The sequence below is a fragment of the Anas platyrhynchos genome, chromosome 16 (assembly GCF_047663525.1).
Source record: "Anas platyrhynchos isolate ZD024472 breed Pekin duck chromosome 16, IASCAAS_PekinDuck_T2T, whole genome shotgun sequence".
Classification (NCBI taxonomy): Eukaryota; Metazoa; Chordata; class Aves; order Anseriformes; family Anatidae; genus Anas; species Anas platyrhynchos.
In genome coordinates this window covers 14,078,105-14,100,994 of record NC_092602.1, presented here as the reverse complement: position 1 = coordinate 14,100,994, position 22,890 = coordinate 14,078,105, and the positions used below count along the sequence as shown (strand labels likewise).

The 22,890-nt window shown below is 39.0% G+C and overlaps 1 protein-coding gene across 8 annotated transcripts in view; it reads right to left on the bottom strand.

Annotated features, from left to right (window-relative positions):
- The window catches only part of TMEM132D (transmembrane protein 132D), a 327,315-nt gene that overhangs the window by 21,255 nt on the left and 283,170 nt on the right, over positions 1-22,890 (bottom strand). For all 8 annotated transcript variants that reach the window (XM_072024466.1, XM_072024470.1, XM_005018068.5 and 5 more), the window contains one exon: positions 19,505-19,648. In XM_072024466.1, coding sequence (XP_071880567.1) covers positions 19,505-19,648 — 144 coding nt within the window. The remainder of the gene's footprint in view (positions 1-19,504; positions 19,649-22,890) is intronic.

Here is a 22,890-nt window from a genome sequence, read left to right as displayed (position 1 = left end):
GCTACTTTTGAGGGCATAGGTGGGATGTAAACGAAGCGTGCATGATGAGTAGTGTGCATTGCAGCTCCTCCGCACACTCTGCTGTGCAGAGTAAGATCCCACAGCTAGGCAAGCTACATGATTTAACTCCCCTATCTCAGCTTCTAACTCAGGAGGTCCCTAGCTCAGTTCCCAAACTGTCAGCCAAGATGACAGTTGTTACAAATATATCTTTTAAACAATACCTGAAAAGAAATCCCTGCATCTCCAGTTGACTAGCTTCCACCCTGAAATAAATGCACTAAAAGTCACTGAACTCACTGTCCACCTACAAAAATTTCACATCATATTCTGAGATTTGTATGTTACTCAGCACTGAGAACAGTGTCATTCAACACTGCCTCCCATTAAATTTATTTTTTCTCTCTTAGAAAAAATAAGATCCTCTTCTAAGAAGTTTTTATAGTTTTATGGAATGTCTACAAAAATAAAAAATGAAAAACATATAAAGATCCTTTTGCATCAACTTACACAAAACAATTTACCAGCAGGTTTTAAGCATGACTGCTATGAAACTTGCTCATGGTTTGGTCCAGTGAAGAGTGAGAAATATAGAAGCCATTTTAAAACATGTTTTCTTTAAGACCATAAGAGAAATGCAAAATCTTCTAAATTAGTTAGACTTCTAAACTAGTTAGGAAGAGGTGCTGTGCTTGATATATGCTCTGCCTCCTTGGAATCACTCATCTTTCATCTCCATCACTGACTTGCAGACTGGAAGCACTGCTATCTTTTTGACAATATTCTCATTTTTCCAGCTTCCAAAAAATCTCTAGACAAGGACTGTCAGTTCTAATTACGAAGCTCGTGCTGCAGTGACAGGTGGTTACTGAAGATTCCGAAACAACACTTTGACTTTTGCCAATGGATTCTGAAGTTTGGCCCATGTCCTTGAAAAAAATAGCCAGAAAGGATGGAAGACAGAAGATAGTGAGGGAGGTCACATGGAAAGGGGGCAAGCTGGTTACATTGCCTGCTGTGCCAAGCCTCCCACACACATGTGTGCAAGGTGCACCTGGGCTGACTATGGGCAAGCCAATCCTCAAGCTGGGAGTGCTTATGGACATTGACAACCTATCTAACCAGTTGAGCAGTAAGGGCATAAAGTTATGTTTGCGTGGTGCTGTGCCCAAGTAAATCATATCCATGACCTCCCCCATAAAGTACAGCACTGTGTAGGCTTGCTAGCTCAGGCATCTCTGCATCACAGACCATGGCATGCTACCAGCCTCACAGGCAGGTCATGTCTCTAGCCCTCCAGCAACAGAGTTGGATGCTCAAGGATCCAGTCTTTAGTAGAGCTGTTTTCCATCTGTTAAGTGGGAACAATAGTACTGGCTACTTCATAGGGCAACCTTAGTGTCTGGAGCATTAGGGATGCAATATTTCTGCCCAAGCATTTCATCCAAACCTCTGACTTTTCTTTCTCTGGTATGCTTTGATCATACCCTAAAGGAAAGCACTTCTGCCCTCAAACAAGAAGTGTCCTGCTCTTCAAATTTCTTTCCAAAAAGCAACGGGCTATACATAAATTTTAATTAGGGACACCACTGAGAACTGGTCTGACCTAAGCTGTGTATGACACCAGACCTCTACAGACTTGAAGGAGGTGAGAACCAGGCAGGAGAAGTGAATGAAAAGACCCTGCAGGGAGAAGAGAAGGCCATGATGAAAGGAGAGGAGAGAGTTTGAACTTTTGTGTTCTCAGACTTCAGTGTCCCACAAGCACAGATCTGCAGGCAACTCCTTGAGTTAAGCCAGGGCTCAGCTGGTACTTAATAGAATAATGACCAAATGCGGCTGGAATTACTTGTGTAACTTAGACACCATCCTGAGCAAGTGTATTGCATTTCAGTCACTCCAACACAGGGCAGAGGAGATGAAATGTGTTTAGCAATGGCAGTCTTTAGAAGTAAATGTTACAAAGACAAAGAGATTTCTGTCTTGGTAATAAGATGATTTCAAACACTCTTAAAGATTCAGTCCTTTTTCTGATACTGAGTTCGCACAGCCAAAGTCTAGTTCTCTTCCTCTGGCAAGTAGTCAGATATCCAACATTATCACTTAGAAGAAAAAAGGAAAAATCTTTTGCAATATACATACACTCATGCATGCATGCCAAGCTCTGGAAAGCTGGCCAACACCTTGCAGGGCCTGGAGAGAAACAGTGCAACAGCAAAGCATGAAAAAATTCTCAGAGACCTTGACTTTTTAAGCCAAAAATCACTTGCAGAGAAGTATATAAGCAGGATAGTACTCCAACAGCACAGCAGCAGTGATAATACACAAATTTCAGAGGAAAGCTGGCATGAGCCCGCATGGACAGGCTGAAATGCCAGATAATGTTTTCCAAACTACACCTGCTGTAAAGGTAACTGCAAAGTTTATATTGGAACCGGAGAGTGTCCTTTGCTATTGTGGGCTAGGCTGTGAACAATGAGGGGACTTCTGTCCTCACTTGACCTACTGCCACAACCTTTTATTTTCCTACATGCTTACTGCAGGACAATATAAGTATGTTCTCTCACTGGACTATAAACTGGTGTGCAGCTGTGAGCTTGTCACCCCTCACACCAGGAAGCTGTGACACACAAATGTCAGGCTGAGACAATGCTTGCGTGAGCTACAGCTGATTGGCATGGCTGGGGCTCTCTGCCTGATCCACTTGTTTTTAGCAAACTCCTCTCCACAAAGGTGTCCACAGCTCGCTTGTTATCAGGCAAGCTCCAGGCCGGGCTGGCTGTCCTTTCCCTTCTGCTGGGTGTGTGTTGTCTTTGTAATCATTTACAGAAGATATCAAGATCTTGGTGCTTAGTGATTTCATTTTAACGGGGAGGGTGAGAACCATTAGCAACAAACAATTGTATTTGTGTGTGCTGGGAACAGGATGAGAGTGATCCTGGTATTCCCAAGTATTCCCCAGACTTGGTAGCAGAGCTGATTCTACCAGGCTTACAGGAAAATCGCATTATCATTCTAACATACCTCCAACCATCTGCAACCACTGCTGCTACTAATGTAAAACTTCCATTTTACATCTCCACACAAGCCCCTCCTGGTGGTACTGAGCTAAAGACAGGCTCCGTCAGAATCTCTCTGGGGACAGAAACAATCCAAAGCCACTTGGTCCCCTTCGTGAACAAAGGTCATTATTTTGACGAATTAGTTAAGTCTCTCTCAGTCAGCAATGATGACCCTGAATTATTCAGTATGCATCTGTCTTTTCCCCTAACAAAAATGCCTTGTAAAGCAATAAGTGTATTTCATCACTTCTCAAAGATGTAAGACAGTTTGGGCTCACTCCAATGCTCCTTGAAGTCAATGGGAGTCTTTCATTTAATTTTAATTTAATTAATTTCATTAAATTTGCAGATGATGCCAAGCTGGGAGGGGTTGTGAGTACTTTGGAGAACAGGATTAGAATTCAAAATGATTTTGATAGTGTAGAGGATTGTCTGAAATGAATAGATGCAATTCAACAAGGGTAAGAACAAAGAAAAGGTTGGGTAAAAATAACTAAGTACAGGATGGGGAAAAATTGGCCTGGTGACTGCAGTTTTAGAAAGGATATGAATGAGAGAGGACTGGGAACTCTCCAACTCCATGTATTCTTAAGGACTGGAAGATGGCAGAATTACTATCTGCAGTGATGGTTAAGATTTGCTTAAACAAAAGACTGGCAGGAATGGTTTCCACAGCTAGGCATGTGGTTCCTCTCAGCCCATTTTGAAGATTTCAGTGATTTTTAAGCATATATTCAGATATGAAGCATGTAATGTACAACTTCTCCTGGCTGTAGTACATTCATATTACCTGCAAGAAGTGTGGGTTTACTGCATAAAAAGATACACAGATACATCATCTTTGCTCTACAGTTTCAATATTTATCACAAAGGTGAAGGCATGTCCTGTTGTACTGGAAAATGTATTTTGGACACTAACAGAACAATCCAACCCATGTGCAAGCTCCCCCTTAGCTCTTCTGAATTAGACAGGAGATAAAAGCAGACTCCAGTGCTCTGCACCTTTTCTGATGACCTGGAGTCATTGTAGCAACATAAGTTATGTTCCTGGAATACAATTAAGTAAGTTTGCAGCACACAGACAAAGTAAATGTTACTTAGTACTTTCTTCTTTCCTAATAAGATGTGATAAAATGCTAAATATATTATGCTAACCTGTATTTATAGCAAAAGTGATGATAACTTGCATCACTTTTGTGAAGTGTTCTGATGCGCAAGACAAGCCACTGCCTGAAAATTAATTGCATTTCATTAAATCAAGAAAATTCAAGGGGGGAAATAAAATAAATAAAAAAAAAAAAGATGGAAGCAAAGGTATCCTATTTTCCTCATGCAGCTAAGCAAAGGCCTGATTTAGGACCAGTTAAATTACTATGGATCGATATTGTTTCATTTCCGTGTCTCTTTGTGCAGTCTAATAATATAACAATGCTGATGAAGATGAACATTCTACATTTGAACTATTCCTATTATATAAGTGTTTAATCATTTTGCAAAAATAATAACATAAAAAAATCCTCCAACACTTTGTAAAGCACATCATAGTGAAGTCTCTGGGTGTATGACATAAATGTGTGTGTATGTTTTCATAGAGATGTGTGTTTAGATGGTATAGCTATTATTATCCTCATTGTGCAAATGAAGGAATACACAGTGTAAATAACTTCCCCATGGCCACGAAGTGCTGGGGAATGGTATCTGCAAATGATATCTGAGCCTGAAAATGAAGCCTTGTTAGTCTGAAATTTTAGAATAATCAACCAAAACACAAAAATAGCTATACTTAGCATAAACAGGAAAGTCAGGCCAGAAGCTGCTTCCTCTCACTGACGTTCTTATGAAAAACTGGTGAAACAGAAAAATGTGGAATAGACAGATGTCCAGGTGACGACTGGAGATGCAGTTTCTATTTTATTCCCCTGTTTGACCTCAGAAAGAGTTCATTCAGTGTAAGATTAGAAAACCCTTGGCTTTTGTCACTATAACCAAAGAGAAAACCAAACTGTACTCTAGCTCTCAACCTGTCAGCCCTATTGTAGCTAATGGGGTTACAAGGCATTGCATCAAGGTGCCATTTGGCCTTCAAATTAAAAACAGATGATCTTGCTGCTAACCTGATCCTATAGTTCCGCTGAGCTTCCTTTCACTTGCAATGAGATGACAACAGGGACACACGGAATAAAATGTATCAAGAGCTGGTTTAAGTGTGGTTGGGGAATTGGAGGTGGAGGGCAATTTGAAAGCATTTTGTAAGATTTCAGCTGCTTGTTCCCCATTGACTCTGATGGGAGTCATGCTGCTTTGATCTTCTGAATGCTTTCACATACTTTTCAACCTGACAAGCACTCATACATTGCATCTGTTTACTGCTGAATCGAGCTGAGTCCTGAACTTTGTTATCTGTACTATCTTTAAACAACCAAAAGGAAAAATAGCCAGACTGTGGGCAGAAGACTCCATCTGAAAGTATACTACCCTGTTGTATTGACACATCATGCATTTTCTAAGTGTTTATGAATTGATTATATTAATAATAAAGAATAATAAAGTTGCATAACTGATTAAAAAGGCCCAGTTATGTGTATTTCATGTGAAGACGGCAGGATACAGAAGGCAGGGGAATGAACAGGCATGGATCTGCATACTCAGGAGCTGGATCTGTTTCAGTACACTCGTATTTAAAGCCTATGACAAGCTCTAGGCATTTAACGGAAAAACTGTACCAGGCAGCAGCTTGTATCTCCCAGCACAGGCTGGGAGAAGGAGGCTGGTTCCATGCATGTACTCTGGATGCAGGCAACAAAGGCACAAAGAGGAAAACAGGTGAAGCCATGAGGAAGTCTTTTAATTTGGATTTGGGCTAGTAAATTGAAGGTCTAATTTGTCAACAAAATTCCAGATTTTCATAGCAGTGCTAAGATTCTGAAGCACACTCAAAGCTCGTGGGTGCTGAGCTCCAAAACAGTTAGAAGTGGACATCAATTTCTGCCGGTTCAAGCTGAAAATCCCCCTCTTGAAACCAGGATAACATCATAGGTAAAGGATGGGCAACTATATTTATGTCTATCTAATTCATTACAGGCTTTAAACTCCAAGGCATGAGAGTGACTTTTGAACACCAGAATTTGCATGAAGTTCTGCAGTACCCTGGAGAGACTTGCATCCCCTTTCAAAGACAGATATATCCACCTCTAAAGAAACATTTATAAAAACATGCAACAGAATTGTGAAGCAGCAACTTCACTTGCTCTTGCAGTGCTCAGAGATGTGTTATATCTTCACTACTCACTGAAAAAGTAGATGCTGTTATTCATAAATGAGCTGGCAGAAATGAACCTTCTAAAAACAAAAACTATCTCAAAACAGTACACATGGTACAGGGGAATGGAAAGAGGAATTACCAGAGTTTTATATTCAGTTATTGTTATTTATTTTAACAAGGCAGGTGATGGAGCCATAGCTCTGGACCATCTGCCTTTCTGCTAGATATCACACAAATACACAGCCACAAGCCTAAGACCCATGAATTTTTACAGACCCGAGGCACTGACTCCTCTTGACTTGCCCACCTATAAGTAACTTCAGAATCAGACCATACACCCCAGCCCAGTGGATGCAACTTGCTTTTCCAAAAGCAGTGCTTCCAGAAGTATTACCGCAGCACCAGCTCAGCTTTAGAACTTACCTTTGTGGGTACAGTTCAGAGGGGAGGGAGAAACCTGGCAAGGAAAATGCGTGGCCAAAACCCAGCAATGCTCACAGATTTATTGTCAATGTTGTGCCAACCATGCTCAGCTCGCCTTTAGTGTTTCACTCATGTTAATCCAGGCATCCCCTGCATAAGCATACCCTAGATTGCAAGCACCTGGAGCAGCTGGACAGCTGTGCTCTCTCCTTTTGGTTTCCAGACAACGTGAACAAACTGGACAGCTCAACTATATGCAAAGTTCCCTGGAAAAATGCACATATTAATGCCAAGCTCTCAGCACAGCTAGCTGGCAGGAGCCCGCTCTGGTTTTATCCTTCACACTCATCAGTGTGCTGAGCAGACAGCAGATGACAAGGGCTAAATATTACTGCAACTGCACTGAGCTCAAGCTGCTACTGCAGTTCCAGCTGCTCACAAACGTACCTTTTTATTTAAAACGGAGCAAGGACTGAGCTGATTTGGTATCCCTGTGCTTGCTAATCATACATTTGTCACTGGCATCAAGCTGCAAGGTTCACTGGTGCTGGGTCACTGTCCTCCTTGCCTGTTGGAGCCTGACCCATGCCATTGTAAATTTACGCTCAGCTTTGAAGTCTGCTATGAAAAAAGTCGCATGTGGCTGATAACTGCTATTCACCTATTCACAGGGAGGGTATGACTGAGAAAGAAGGAGTATCTCTGTGTGCAGTGTGGCAATCCACATGCTCCACATTGCCTTCTGAACTCCCCTGAGAGTTACTTTGCTGTGAGATTTTCAGGTGAGTTATTTAACTCCTTATTTCCCCCTCAGGTGAATAAGGGTTGTCTGCCTCAGGAAGATGACATGAGGTACTTACCAACTTCATTCAGATTTTTTTTTCTCAGAAACAGAGGTCATCATTGCCATGCAAAATTATACTATTGAAAGAGAAAATCTTATTACAGTACATGTGTAGTTCCTGCCTGGTCTTTTCCCTGCCAGGTCTCACAAACCTCTGTGTTCGTATGTGCAACTTTTCAGTGGGCTGACATACAGCAGTTAGGAAGCCTTTTCTTTCTGTTTGAAAAGCAGAATGCCATATAATGAAGGGAAAAGAAAAATAAAAAAATATAATATTATCAACAGAACTATGATTGCTCCAAAATCCCAGTGCATAGTTACTCATGGCCATAGGACTGCTGAGGACCACAGTATACTTCAGACTTGTCTTCTATGTTTTCTTTTTATATATACCAGTACCAAAAAAGAGTTCTGTCACCCTCAGCTATTGTGAGATCTAAGCACAGTTTCGTCTGGATCTTAGAGCCTCCTTCCCTCACACATGCAGACAGGGAAGATTTTAGCTTCTTTGCACTTATAGATGGGTATGTGTGAAGCCTGAAAGACTTTCACAGGCTAAAATAAATCCACATTAGCAGACACTTAGACAAAGACGTCACCACATGACATCTGTGTCTGTACTACCTGTTTTTTTATGTACAAAACACCATCCCCAGAAGTAGCCTGGCCAACTCATTTCTCCAAGACTGTTTTCTTCCAAATCTTCATAGCTAGTTAGCATGTAAATGTTGCTATTTAGGCTCTTTGGATTAGAACAATTTCTCACTCCCATATCTACTTGGAAATCTTTTGACAACTCTTACAAGTAAAGATAATTTTCCAGTGGATCAATATAAAATTCTTTCTCTTTTGTACAACTTCATAATAGACTGTGTACAGCAGAGCCATGTTCCCCTGTAGTACTTTATTCCTCATAAATTTTTGAACCAGATTCATCTACTTCAGGTAGATCTGGCTCTTTCAGCTATAAGTTTTGCAGCCTTAGGGATTCTTTACCGGATGAGCAGATGATCTTTTTAACACCTTGAGTTTCTGTCTTTCATATCTTGCATTAAATAAATCTCCATTTCATGATTTTTATTTATGCCAATGCCCAATTCTATTACAACTCCCTCTTCTGCTTTCTGTTTCCTGCATTATTCTTTTTTGGGGTCTATAATATAATTTCAGTGACTAAGTCATAGACTGTGACTTTGCATTTATGAACTGAAACATGAATGTGCATTATCACTTTATTTTTATGAAAAGCCATGTTAACTGATTTAATTTCTACAAAGAGGCTTTACGTTTGGTTTCATGATATCTGGCCTCTAACCTCCAACCCTCCAAACAAACTTACATACTGGGGTCATTATAGTTCTTTATCTCTCTGCCCCAATCACTTCAGCAGCTATAATGGAATTTAGGCAGGAGCTTAACTAGAAACTGTTCTTTTCTCTATTTTAGACTACATTTGATGTGAAAGGAAAAAATATGACTCTAACAAATAAAAGACTTGATGTAACTCCCCCAGTGTCCCAGGCTAGTTAGATAAGTGTTTAGCTGAACAATTAGCCAGTAGGAGATCATGGTGGTGCCCCATACCCTAGGAAACTGCATTAATTTTATTCATTTTTCTGCCCTTGTAACAGAATCACTCTCAGTTTGCCTCTGTTTTATGATGATACTAGTGCAGGCAGATTACGTTCAACATTTTTTTCCCTTATTTCCCTTCTTTGATGAGCAAGGAGTATCCCAGCCCTCAGAGGTATGTTCAGGTCACTCTTGATCCTACAGCTCTAGCCCACCTGCATTCCTTCTGTCATGCTATAAAGACCAAAGAAAACATAGGAAGCTTTCCAACTTATAAATAACTGGAGTGGTCACTGCAGTGTCAGCTGTTGACAAAATAACTTTGGGGGTGTTCCCAGGAAGAGAAAAAATGTCAAGCTCCAGTAAAGTCTGCTTGAGTAACAGTCTTGTTAACAGTTAGCTCATTAAAACTCATTAAAACCTTTGGGCATCCCTGAAGCACCTATGAAATCTGATAGCAGCAAACTGGTCCACACAGGGACCAGGCTGAAGAAAAGATTAAAGTATCTCTCCTAACTCCATCCTGTGTGCTGCAGACACCAGCTGGGGCTGAACAGGATTTTGCATCTAAAGCCTTTTCAAAAGGAAAATGTAATTATAACAATATAACACATCTGAGGATTCAGCAGACCATCCTATACTTAATGCAGCTGGCTGGTGGATGAGAGTTTTTCTGCTGTTGGGTTGGTGGGACATCTTCTGCTTTTTGCCACACCTTGACAGGAGAAGTATAGATTTCATTTTGAACACACACCTGAACTGGTAACTTGCATTATATTTTCCAGTGAAACCTGAATTGCGTGCTTGACTCCCATTAGACTGTGCAAGCTCAGTGACCTGAAGTCACAGAGAAAACTTCAGTCTTATGATCGAGTTGTTTTTCTAACTCTTCCTTGGATCAGTTCACTAAACAAAAACTAGAGAAAATGACAGACCAGACAAAGCCATTTATTAGTAAATTCAGGGATATCCATTGTAAAACATGAGGTAGTTTATGGCCCCAAAAGATTGTCATTGTCTTGACGTATTATACTGACCTCTGGCAAAAGTATCTGTCTAACATATTTTTTTAAACTAAAAGTTTGTAAAACAGCTGAGCATTTCACCCTTGATTGTGTGTAAAGCGGATTACTCACCTTTTGCTGATGACAGTGTGGGAAAGAGACCCTTCTACTGTGGATAAGCCCTCTCCCCCCAGCACAATAACACGTTATTTCTTTATTTGCTTCCTGTGCTATTGAGCAAAGGAAATCCTCTCCCAGTTAATGTGCTTCTGGAACCATCTTCATTCATGCCCCCTAGTAATTTCTGTGTTATCTTTTCTACATTTTTCCTGTGTCGGGCACACTTTATCACACTTAATTTTAACATCTCATTTTATGTGCTCAGTTTTCTCAGAACCTCAACAGCAAACCAACCAACCAACCCATGACAAAAACTCTTATCAGCAATTAGCCCTGCTGGAGATCAAATGATAACAGTTAGATATGGATACTAAAAAGTGCAGGATGTAGTTACATACACACGTATGCTTTCTGAACAGCCTGAGCACCAAAGAAATAAATATCAATGAATGTAGCCCAGCTGATTCTACTAAGAAGAGGCAGAGTAGGAGATGAGATTAGACATACACATTGTTTAACCTGGCAACAAAGGGAACAATTTGGAAAACTACTTGTCAAGGTGTCTTCAGAAATTAGTATAGTATATTTTACAGCATTGCCAGAGGGGCTGTTTCCTATTCCATCTACAGCTCTGTGTGAAATCCTTGTGAGGAAATTCTCAGCCCTAGGGAAAAAGCTGCCTTCAAGATTTGTTACAAACTTGAAACTCAGCTCAGCACCATCAAAATGTGTGAAGAACTTTCATGGAAACATGGGTTGTGCCGCTGAAACAGCTAAAACTGGCTCTGGCTGATCTTTGCTTTCAGAATTAAGCTCATGCCAAACTAAACCATCCAGTGATGGCGAGAACTGTATGTAGTCACAAAAATTGTTTTCTGTAAGTAGTAGACTTTCTCTTCTGTTCATTGAATAAAGTCCAGAGCAATCCCCCAAACTACAATAGGTGAACTGGATTTTCAGTGGCAGAAATGAGATCTAATAACTTGCACAAATTGTATGTGCCGATGAAACTGAAGTATTATTATTTTTATATATTTTTTTTTTGAGTGATAGTCAAGTATAATTAATCTAACCCTTAAAAACTATGCTTAAAATGTAGTTTGGTACATATCCTTTGTGCCTTTAGATGGCCAGTCACCAGGCAAATTATACTTTCCTTCATTACTGTAGTTTCATTTCTCTCTCTCTGGTGTTTACTAGAATGAAGTGGAGCATGTAATGCAACATCGTGTTCATAGATTTCATTTTCCGTATCAGCTCCAGTTCTGCACAAAATCTCAAACACTACAACAGCTTTTTACATGCTCAAAAATGCAAAAAGAAATTGCTGAATGCACCCAAATCCAGAAGTCTAAAGAGGATACCCTAAATTGATTCAAACAACATCATTTACAGTTGCAAAATAATTGCCTGCACACAAATAATCAGGTAATTTTTAACAGTTACTATATGGAACAGATTATAAAAGTTGGGAGAAAATGTCAGCTTTCTCTAACATCCCATCTGCTCTAAATACATGGTTACACGTTAACAAAAAATGAATAGCCATTGAGACCAGTTTTGGTAGGTGTTTAGGTTTCTAATTTGCAGTTAAATTAGTAGGATTTGGATGCCTAAATAGCTTTAAAAAGGAGGTTTATCATCCAACAATTAGTTAAACAAGGCAATATTGCAAAATACAGCTGAAATGGGAAAGTTATTCAGCATTTCCATGGGTAGCTGATGTGAGAAAAATAATAGCGCTCAAGTATCCTACAAACAAATACAACACCCACGCCACAATCTTCCTTATTCTAGGAAGTGACCAGATCCTCTCACATGTGTGAAGCACAATGCTATTACAGATAATTATTTACTAAAATAAACTGGACTCAGATAACCCCTTGTATTCTGACATCTGAAAGTAGTTTTCAAATGAACTTTGCTTGTTTACCTTCTCATGCTCCTGGAAATCCTTCAGAAGCACTACACTGATTTTATAAATAACTCCATAGAGAACAAGGGGGTAGCCAAATGTCAGAACAGAAAACTAGGGAAGAGCTGAGAGCACAAGCCAAGACTACATCCACTGCACTTAACAAAGTGAAACAACCAAAAAGCATCTGCCTCCAAAACATACTGCTTCTGAAGTACTTAAGGATAGATTTTTAAATTATCATTATTTGATTATTCCACATCAAAAACATCTCTGGAAAGGGACAAATTGCTGTACAAAGTCCTCACCTGTCAAGTTTCAGGCAAAGAGTTACGTGCTTGCCTCAATGAGGTCCTAGAAAGTAATGCAAAACGGTCCAGATACTGGAGAAACGGGAAGAAATCTGTCAGCAGACCTCCACATACTTTGTTACGTAAGAAATATGAAAATATTTCTAAATCCTTACTCAGTCACTCATACTATATCATGACACTCATTTTTATATGCTGTAAGTTAAATTTAACAGGAGCACTTCCTAAAAAGCCTAAGCTCTGTCCTAGTTAAGGGTATGTACATTATTAACAATCATAGTGATGATGCTTAGATTGCATATTTTATGCAAAGATCTCAAAGCACTTTTCAAGGATTTAGTATTAATACTCTTTATCTGTCAAGGTAATTCAAAACCATTATACAGCTTTTGTGAGTGCATATGCTAAGACAGATCAAATAAATGACTTGGCAAAGATCAAAATAGCACACCAATGTCACAGCTGAAAGTACATGCCAGAAACTCCACTATAACCAGATAAATCCAATGCAGAATCTGATAACACATCCAATGGGTTCTCCAATTGTTACCTAATCTTATTAAAGCATACGCAAATGAAATTAAAATCAAAAGTCTCACAATGTGTGCAGATTGAGCTCTTATTAGAATATATAATGCTTAAAATCCCAGCCCAGTGGGCTCACTAGAGCATACTTCCTTTCTTCATTACCTATGAAGAAGAAAGTAGTAGACATGATTACAAGTCCTGAGCTCATTATGTCCTTTTTGACCTCTTAGTCTACCTAGCATAGACAGACTCTTATCTTTCATATAGGTACATCCTAAAAAAAGCACTGTGTTCTTCCAACACTCTATAAGAAGTCTAGGAGTATGCCAAAGATCCCATATCTAATATTCAGGGTGATTCATGTTTCAGATCTTATCAGTAGCTTCTCTACTAATTCCAGATTACCAACCAAATCTTCAGCTAATATTAATCAATATGGTGCTGATACAGTCAGGGGGATCTACACACACCTAAAACAGCTGAAAATACCTTGTCTTTTTTTTTTTTTTTTAATTTATTTTAATAAGACCAATCCTTCCTCTAGATAATATAAAAACTGTACACTCCTACAAATGATAAACAAAAGCAAAGTCATTTAGTGGCTATGATGTATGTGATATGTCCAGAAAAATCCTAAATTGGGCTGAAAAGACAACAATTTATATGGCATATTGTAACTTTTTACTAGGTTGTAATAAAGCAACACAGGTTTGTGTCATGATCTGGAGGATGGCTTAGAGGCACAAAGAGCTACAAATACTGCATCTAAAAGAAAGTGGCAGACGGCCACTGGAACTGAAGAACACAAAAGCTTTAAAGCTAAAGGGATTTTTTTTTTTTTTTTTTTTTGAGAAAAAAAATAATCACAAGTTTTAATGATTAATGCAAGTTTCTGTTTTGGAGCCAGGTGCTACTGGATGCTCCAGTTTAGCTTTCATTTATATCCCAGTTCCTGGGAGATGTGGGACGGTTACATAACTTTTACATTCAGAACTCATCTTTGCCATGCCTACTCTTCATACCGGAGAGATATTAAAATTGTTTCTGCTCCTTTTAAAGCCAATATTAACAGCACATGGACTGAACTCAACAGTTATTATTGCAACTTTTATTTTTGATACTGCATGTTCCTTAGTTTTTCCTATATCCTGATTACCAAAGCAGATCAGAAGAAGTATTTTCTTTCTCATAGTTGCTTCATCCTAAATTGAAAAGTTCAGAAAGATTCTGATGTCAGGAATACTGAAATTGAGCTGAAATGACAGGACATGATTTCATCATTTCCTATCAAAATGAAATGTTTAGACAGTGCAGAAAATAAAAGCATCCATTTGCAGACTTAAATCAAATGTTTGTTTCAAGGTAGATCAAAGTTGTTTGGAATGGAATAAGGCACTTCAGCTGGTGAGAGAAACCGCATTATGTTGTGGAAAACCATGGCAGATTGAACTTGATCTTCAACCAACCCTCAAGGCAGAGATTTATTTTCCCATTACAAAATTCATCCCTTCATAAGCATATTCTATGCAAGTGTTCAATCTAAAAAAATCCCATTTGCTAATGGGAGAGTATTTTCTTTGATATAATTCTAGAAACTATGTTGACTACATCTGCTTTTCACTTCCACTTGGGTGCTCTGAACCCTCAGTGATCAAAACCCGTATGATAACTCCTGAATATTACACACTGTGGTTAACCAGTTTAATAGATCACGGCTTCTGAAACAGGGGCTTGCTCTTCTTTACTACTCTCACCTGCTTTGCCCCCACTGCAGGTTACATTTTCCTCCTCTTGTCCCTCTCCTCCCCCTAGGAGCAAGCACCAGGCCAGGGTGAATACTTGGCTTCCTCCATTTGACTGCGTGCACCGTTAGATTCAATCAAGCGATAACATGCATCTCAAATCACTCATAACATGGCTTAAACCTGTGAGATAGTAGGGAAACTGGGACTCTTCACACCCTTGTTTTTAAATTTTTGTGTATCTTTGCAGTACCTCCATTTCTGGGGCTCATGCCTTGGTCTGCAGCTGTGATGGTTATCTTTTCCATTTGAAAGCTGCAACTGAAAACTTATGTAATCACATGCATCCAAGAATGCATTGCAAAAAGAGTAACAAATGGACTGCCACTAGTGATACGACTGCTAAAAGCAGCAGCACTAGAACTGCCAACACTAACCTAAGGAGCAGATAAAATCCTGGACCCGATTATCTTCTCCCCTTGATTTTATACTTTCTCATTCCACCAACTTTAGAAGAATTCAACTTTCCCCTGAAGTGCGCCAGAGTAAGGAAGAAGAGAAACAGCTGCTAAAAGTTTAATGTTTTAAAACACTGTTTGCTTCAGGCTATTTTAGATGCTCTGATACTTCAGCTTTTGTAAAGTCTATCACTTGGCTAGAAAAAAGTTATTTTGTTGCTGATAAAACCAGACTAAGTGTTACTGGAAGATTCGTTTGTCTGCAGTAATATTTTACAAACAGCTGAGTGCATTGTTACCCCCTCAAATACAGTCCAAAGCGAACAGAACAAAGCAGCTATTAAGGCATCACTCAATGTAACTTCCTATCATGGAGCTGTGGCTAGAACAGTCTGGCTTTGCATCTCTGCAGCCAGCTGACAAACGGGGACGGAAACATCACAGCTTCCCTCCTTTCACAGGGCCAGGCAGATCGGACTCTGCAGAGGACAGGCACAAACTCTAGGCAATCGTCCCACGGCCAGAACCGGTTGTGGAGCTGCTGCTTTGGAAAATGGGAATTCAGAGAGAGAGGCCATGCCACAGGTTCTTGCACAGCCTCTGCACTTGGTACACAGCCTTGTGGCACTGTGGTAAGCCCCATGTCAGGCAAAGTTAACACATCTCACCTCCTGTTCACATCCTTATCTGAGATCTATGTAAAATACAAGATGCTCTAGTAGGTAAAAAGCTAAGGAATTTTGTTAGAAAAGCACACAGTTTTGGATAACATTCAGATTTTGAATGCAATCCTCCACAAAATACACAGCATAGCGTAAGAAAGGGCCAGAGAAACTGTATCCTGTTCCCAGTGCTGGCACCATTCACTATGTGATTTCTGGCAAGTAGCTTCTGGACAGAGCTGAGAATATATTTGAATTTTTCGTTAAATGATCAAACAAAATGAATTTCAAAGAGTTTTCATTTCAAGACAACAGAAATGCAGATTTTCAATTAACTCATCAAATGAAAAAAATGAAAACACAGAGCATGGGAAAGTGATGCTTTTGAGACATCTATACTTTGGTAATGCTAAAAAAAGGGACATTTTAAAATGGAAATTCTTTCGAAATGAAAGATTAGAACATGTTGATTTTTTCTATTTCCTCTCCTCAGTCTTGATTTAAATTATGTTGAGATTTTGATCCACAGGAACAACTCACCAAAAATAATCTGATCATTAATCTCTTTCCCATGAGATCAGAACAAGTTTTACCATCTACTTCAATGGTCAAAACTTCATTATAGCACTTTGAAATTTTTCTGTGTTTCGTATTCCTCATTTGCGAAACAGAATCTATACCTTGACTCCACTTTTTGGCATGGTTACTCTGTCACTGAGGACTAAATCATTTCAGACATCATTTGCCATTAATGATATTTTTTTAATGGACTAAATTCTGTCCTGACTTATTTAACCAATTTTAAGTAGATGCAGTTTGGCAGACAAAAAGTCAGTGCAGAATTTGGTCTGGATCTCTAGAGTACTTTGAAGTCCACAGTGAAAAAAGTGAGTAATAAATGCGGCTGCTGGAACCAGAAGTCAAATGAGGATACCAACACCGAGCAGGGAAAATGAGTTTAAATTCATCATTAATCAACACACAAAATATAGGAATAAAAGATATTACACGACAGGTCCATAGGGGAAAAACAAACAAACAAACAAACAAAAAAAAAACAATAGTGAAGATATTAGAAATGTAATCTTAAACTTTATATTTCAATGGGCATTTAAAGCAGGCATTTTCTTCCATTTTATATTCACCACTCTGATGCCCAGAGAACAGAAACTCTAATTACTGTTTCATGCTGAAGGCTGGCCACTAATTATATAACTTTGTCTTCATTACATAAGATGTCTGTGAATAAGACTTGGTCTGAAACAGAACAGGTAAACTGAAAACTCAGAGAGGCATTTTCAATTAAAAACTCACTTTAAACTGGTGACTCATTTTATGGCTGCTGAAATCTGACTTTCTACTGCAGAGGAGTGAACTCTAGTGGGATGTTTGCAGAAGCCCAGAACACCTTGATCCCTGACTAGATTTCCTATTTCCTATTTTTTCCTATCATTAGCATCATTGTGCAATGGTATATATGAATAACAGGAAGCACAGAAACCTTTATTGGTATATTCACATATTTACAATTTATGATAGACATATACATAAGAAGTGCTACCACATTAAGCTCTTTGCCAGGGTAAGAGCCAAACATGTATGCTACAAACTGTTGCAGATTTACATCAGCCAAAACCATTTCACAAATACCCAATGAGTATGCCAAAACATTTTGATAAACTAGAAATTTGGAAAACAAAATTGTTGCTTCAAATATCTTCCAAATCATATACTTGCTTTCAAATTATTTTTTCCAACTCTCTGAATAAAATGAAAAGTTAATTAATTAATGTGAGTGAAGACTTAGTTCATTAGCTTCCACAACACAAGGCAAGAAAACCAAATGATTTCTTCCTGTTTTTAAATCTAGATTCAGTTCATCAGTTTGCATTATTTGGCAGGTTTACCAGATTCTAAAGTGCTTCATGGAAGCAAGAAGGACATTTAGATTAAGATAGCGAGAAAGACACATTTAGTCAGAAAATATCGGTATAGGTGGGTATTTAGACCAGAAAACCTGAGAAGATTCTAAAGTGGAAACACACACATAAAAAAATGGACTTCTCAATTGCATGGACTCATCTTGTGTATAAAAAATTATCATAAAGACATTGCTTAAAACAAGCCCAATGAATGTCGACATGGTAAAAAGTTAAATATGTTTAGAGATAGTATAAGAAAGGTCATTTAAACCCATACCCAGCTCTATTCTTCAATTACCCTGCTCCAGATTGTCATTTCCTCTCTGACATAATATTACTTCTCAAACTTTTGTCAGTTCTCCCACATGACAGTAACAAACAAGCACCTACATTCTTCTTTTCCTTTACAGGCAAAATAAGCTCCACAGGAAGAGTCTTTTTTGGCTAATGGGGTCCAGAGAGCCTTGCTTTGGAATTAACAATACCCTTAGCCATTCAAATCTAAATTAAAATGAACTAATGTAAGAAGGAGAAAGCTTAGCATTCCAGTCATCTTTAGGCAAACACAAATTTCACAAAGGCCAAGTCCTCAATATGGTGCAGTTCACAAAAGTTAATGGGATAACGGTGATTTCCAGCAGCTGAAGGGGTTGCCCATAGTATTTCAAATCATTTTCTGACAGACTGGTTATATTAAAAAATTTCTATTTTAACTTTTATTTGTAACTGTGTCTCTCATTTTGTCTTCTCATGTGACAGTCATGAATGTCTGCGAAAACATAAAAGCTGGTGCAGATGAGCCAATGTTTCTGTCACCATGCTGGAATACTTTCCACTGTATCTCCATGGCTGATCATGTCTTCCTCTACCATTAATGTGTGCGAACCATTAACCAAACTGAGTAGAAATATGCAGAGCTTCTTAAAAGCTTTTAGTTTTTACTGGTAAAAGCTGAAAGTCTTTATGAAACAGCAAATGTCTTGAGCAACCTGACCCTGATATTTCAGTAGTAAAATGGTGGCTTAGAAAGCTTCCTGCAGGCTCTCTCCTCACCACTTGGTAGGGAAGTACAAACTGTGAATAAAACCTAGAAGTAGCCTTACATTATCGCCTGACATGTGTCTTGAAAGAAGTTTAGCTGTTGTTCAGAGTAAGTGGACTGGTCAAGTTTCTTACCAAGTAATTCCCAGTCCACAACTGGTGGGCAACATATTTTTGTGATACCCCCTAGTTAGCAGTTGTGACCAAAGAAAATTCCAAATTTAAACCTAATGTTGTTTGCAATACACTACTGGGTCAGTACTAAGAGACCTGTACTTTGAGTCACACAATTCCTGTTCCAATGCAGCAAACTAATTTCAGAGGAATTATTTCCTACTTTAGAAGATCTGCCAACCTTTCTGACACCCACAGAGCCCATATAGCTGAGAAGTAAAAGGCAGAGGTAGAGCGAGCTCTGAAAATACTTCAAAGGTGGGAAGTGACAAACAGTTCCAAGTATTTGACATGCAAGATAGAATGTGATTTTCTGTTTGTTTTATTTCTCTGCCGTACACAGATAATAAACCTTTGTTTCTCAGCAGCAGAACAGTTAGAAAGGAGAAAGAACTTGTCACATTAGAGAACGTCACTGTTTTGTAGGGCCTCTCCCTTTGTGCAATGAAGCAGTATGGGCCTACCTTAATGACATCTTCATCTGATGATCTGCACTCCACAGATTCCAGAAGATCAGTCACAGTCCCATCATCTTCCAGAGAGATCACTTTGACAGGGACAGCCACTGTTTTCCCAGTGAGAATAGCTGTATTCAAGATCTCTGCTTCCTAAGAGACCAAAAAAAGCCCTTTTGGTTAGTATATTTCACTATTGCTTCATTACTACCACCTAGATTCAGATTTACATTAATTTCTAATGTCTATTTTAAGAGTTATTCCAAGCACAGTAGGCAGAAGGGACAAAGTCCCTCCCTTTAATCCTGGAAACAAGCTTCCAGTTCTGATTGAGGGCTGGTAACACATATGTCATACTCTAATTGCTCTTTCATGACTGCTCATCAAGCGTCCGAACATCCTAACACCCAAGGAGTGATGCTGCATGGCATTAACAAGATGTCTCTTGCATCTAGCTATGCTAAAGTCTCCATCCTGGGCTCACTAATGACCATGCTGATCACATAAAAATGACCTGACTTAAGTCTGTTTGTTCTACTCACAGAATGTTTCCATTTCATTGGATGCTCGGGATGGCCATGCACAGAAGTCACTCTTGTCTTAAATGGAGGCTTTAGTCTGGTCGTGGGGATGCACTTTTGGCAGATTCACCTTAAGTCTCCCGGTTCACAATTTGTAAAGTGGCTAGTGGCAATGTCTCTCATGACAGATAAGATCTGGGTTCTCCTCCTCTGCTACTTAAGGAATTATTTTAAGAGTGCTGACATTCTGTTCCCACATTAATGCACCACAAGACTGTAGGGAATCAGACCCCAATCAGGTTATCTAGGTCTTATCCTGGCTCATGTTTGCTAATGATGGGCTAGCACTTGTTTGCAACTGTTTCTTTATCTGCCAATGAGGCTCATGCAGAACCATCATCTCTCAGAAAGGCAGGATGCTGAGAAGGTCTAGGCTCTGATAAACAAACTCTGCAGTGATGTGTGTTACTGGTACAACATTTTTTGTGAGGCTTATTACAAAATGCATTCCTTCCAATTGATTTATCATTTCTAATTTAAATTCATTGATTTCTGATCATGTGAAGAACACAAGGCTAAACAGCACTCTCAGTTACTTAGGTGTCACATCAGTCATGCACAGCAGATATCACTGACTTGCACTATGACACACAGGGAGCCCAAATTCTTCATCTTATTGCAGAATGTTGCTCGTTCCTGGAAAGGCCTCTAAGCTTTTCAGAACCATGCCTTCAAATCACTGGCTAACCCACAGAACGAGAACCTCTTGATTTCAGCTGTCTCTTGTGAAATAAAAGCTTCCAAGGCCTCCCAAGTGCTAATTGCTTGTTATCTAAATAGCTCCCACTACGTGCGCTGAGACTGCCCTGATTTCACTTGTGGAAGACAGTGAAGTAAAAAATCGAAACCAAGTTACCAGGAGATGATGACTCCCCCTACTGCCTCTTGGGCTAAAGAAGAGAAGCTAAGGCTTCTCTCATCCAAAGCACATGGATCAAAAGGACAGTTTCCCATTACTTAAAGAAACAGAGATGCTTTATTCAGACTCAAAGCAATATTTAGAGAATGAAAAAAAAAAAAATAAAAAAAAATCCTTGTCTTTTGATAGCTGCTTTGCTAAAGTTTCCCCATTCTTATCATGATCTTTAGGGGAGGGTGAAATAGGATTTCATAAAAAGAGAACTTAAGAAGAAAATCCTCTCCCTCCCTCAGCACAAAAGCCCTTCAGATATTTTGAAATTATAATTCATAGAAAGGTGAGAATATCTGTCTGTACTGTAAGGCCCATCTGTCTTGAGTGTGCATTTGTTCTCAGAAGAAAATATATTATTCAAGCAACTGGGACCTCAGGAAGACTAGCAATTAAGTTTCCAGGTTCTTTTATTTATTTCAAATATGGGATTTGCAGCAAAGTTAACTACATACAGGTTATTTAGATACTTTTGCCTCTCTCCTATAGGCTTGACTGAGCTGCAAATAGGGGCAGCTTGACAGAACAAGTGCTATTAAGCTATACAATAATTACAGAATCCAAGTATCCGGTCCTGATCTCACAAACACTTACATGAATCTCATTTCATTGGGACTATTTGAGGCCATATTCCATGCCTAGATACTTGTACCTAGTGCCAAGTTGAAAATACCCGCTCCCCCAAGCAGGAATGCCCTTCTTCCTCCAGTCATTACATTACAATATGACCCTTGTAATTATTTTATAAAGCAAAAGAAGGTTTAATAACCAAGCTTTTGAAACAGTGTGATTAATGAGGTCTGCTTACTAAAGGCAAATGTAATTTCCCTTGGTAAGAGTTACTAACTGAGAATGATTCTCAAAAGCTTCACGAATCTCTTTCAAGTTTCCAAATTTTGAGTCCTGGCTTTGGATGTTCTGAATACAGACTATTGGAAACACATTCAAAAACAAGTTACTTAAAACATCAGCTATGCCACTGCCACTACCTATGTTCCTTCTCAGCCACCTTTTAAAAGCATGTGCAAATAACATCCAACACACAGGGAATTTCTACAAGTCCACAGTCTCGGGTGGATTTAGAGCTCAGTAACTTAGGTCCTGTCCCAGAGCTTTCTGTCTGAGGCTACAGTCCAACAGATCTGAATTTACACCGATCATGGCAATAACCTCAGGGACTTTAAAGGAAGTACTTAAATACCAGGAGATAAGTATACACATACCTGCTTCTAAAATAAGGAAGAAAATTCCTGTTTTGTCTCTGTCTAAAATCAAAGATCCCATATTCAAGTTTTTATAGTTTTTGTCTGCATCCATGCTCCAGATCTACATTCGGAACCACGCACAGCATGCAAATGTCTATGGTGATTTTCTACCAGTTAAGTGCTTGTCCAGTCCCAGGAAAACAAATGCACCCAATATTTCTCTAAAGTAAAAGAGGCACAAAGCAAGCTGGCAACGTCTGAAGCTGTGCAAATCTATGTCAGAGAAACTGAGCTGTATATTCTGTTTGCAGATCCTCAGTACCTCCATGTGTATAGACTTGGAGGCACCTGGTTTGCATCTCTTCTTTTGACACAGAGGCATAATAACCATTTACACCAATTTATGCAATGGGGGAAGAGTAAAACGTTTCTTCAGTCATTTGCTTAATGGCTAGAAAGGGCTTAATGTTCCCATGGTGAAAGCATATAAAAATTATTTCATTTTGAGGAAACAAACATGATACTTATTTAGCTATATAGAGATTTATAGTTCAGAGTCCCAGCATGTAAAAGCTATAAATCTAAATAGTTACTAATTTAAAAGTGTTACTTTTTTCTGCTTAAGTGATAAAGGAATCTTCTAAAGAAATATTTCATGTTCTTTATCCATAACTAACATAGATTATAGGATATATGATG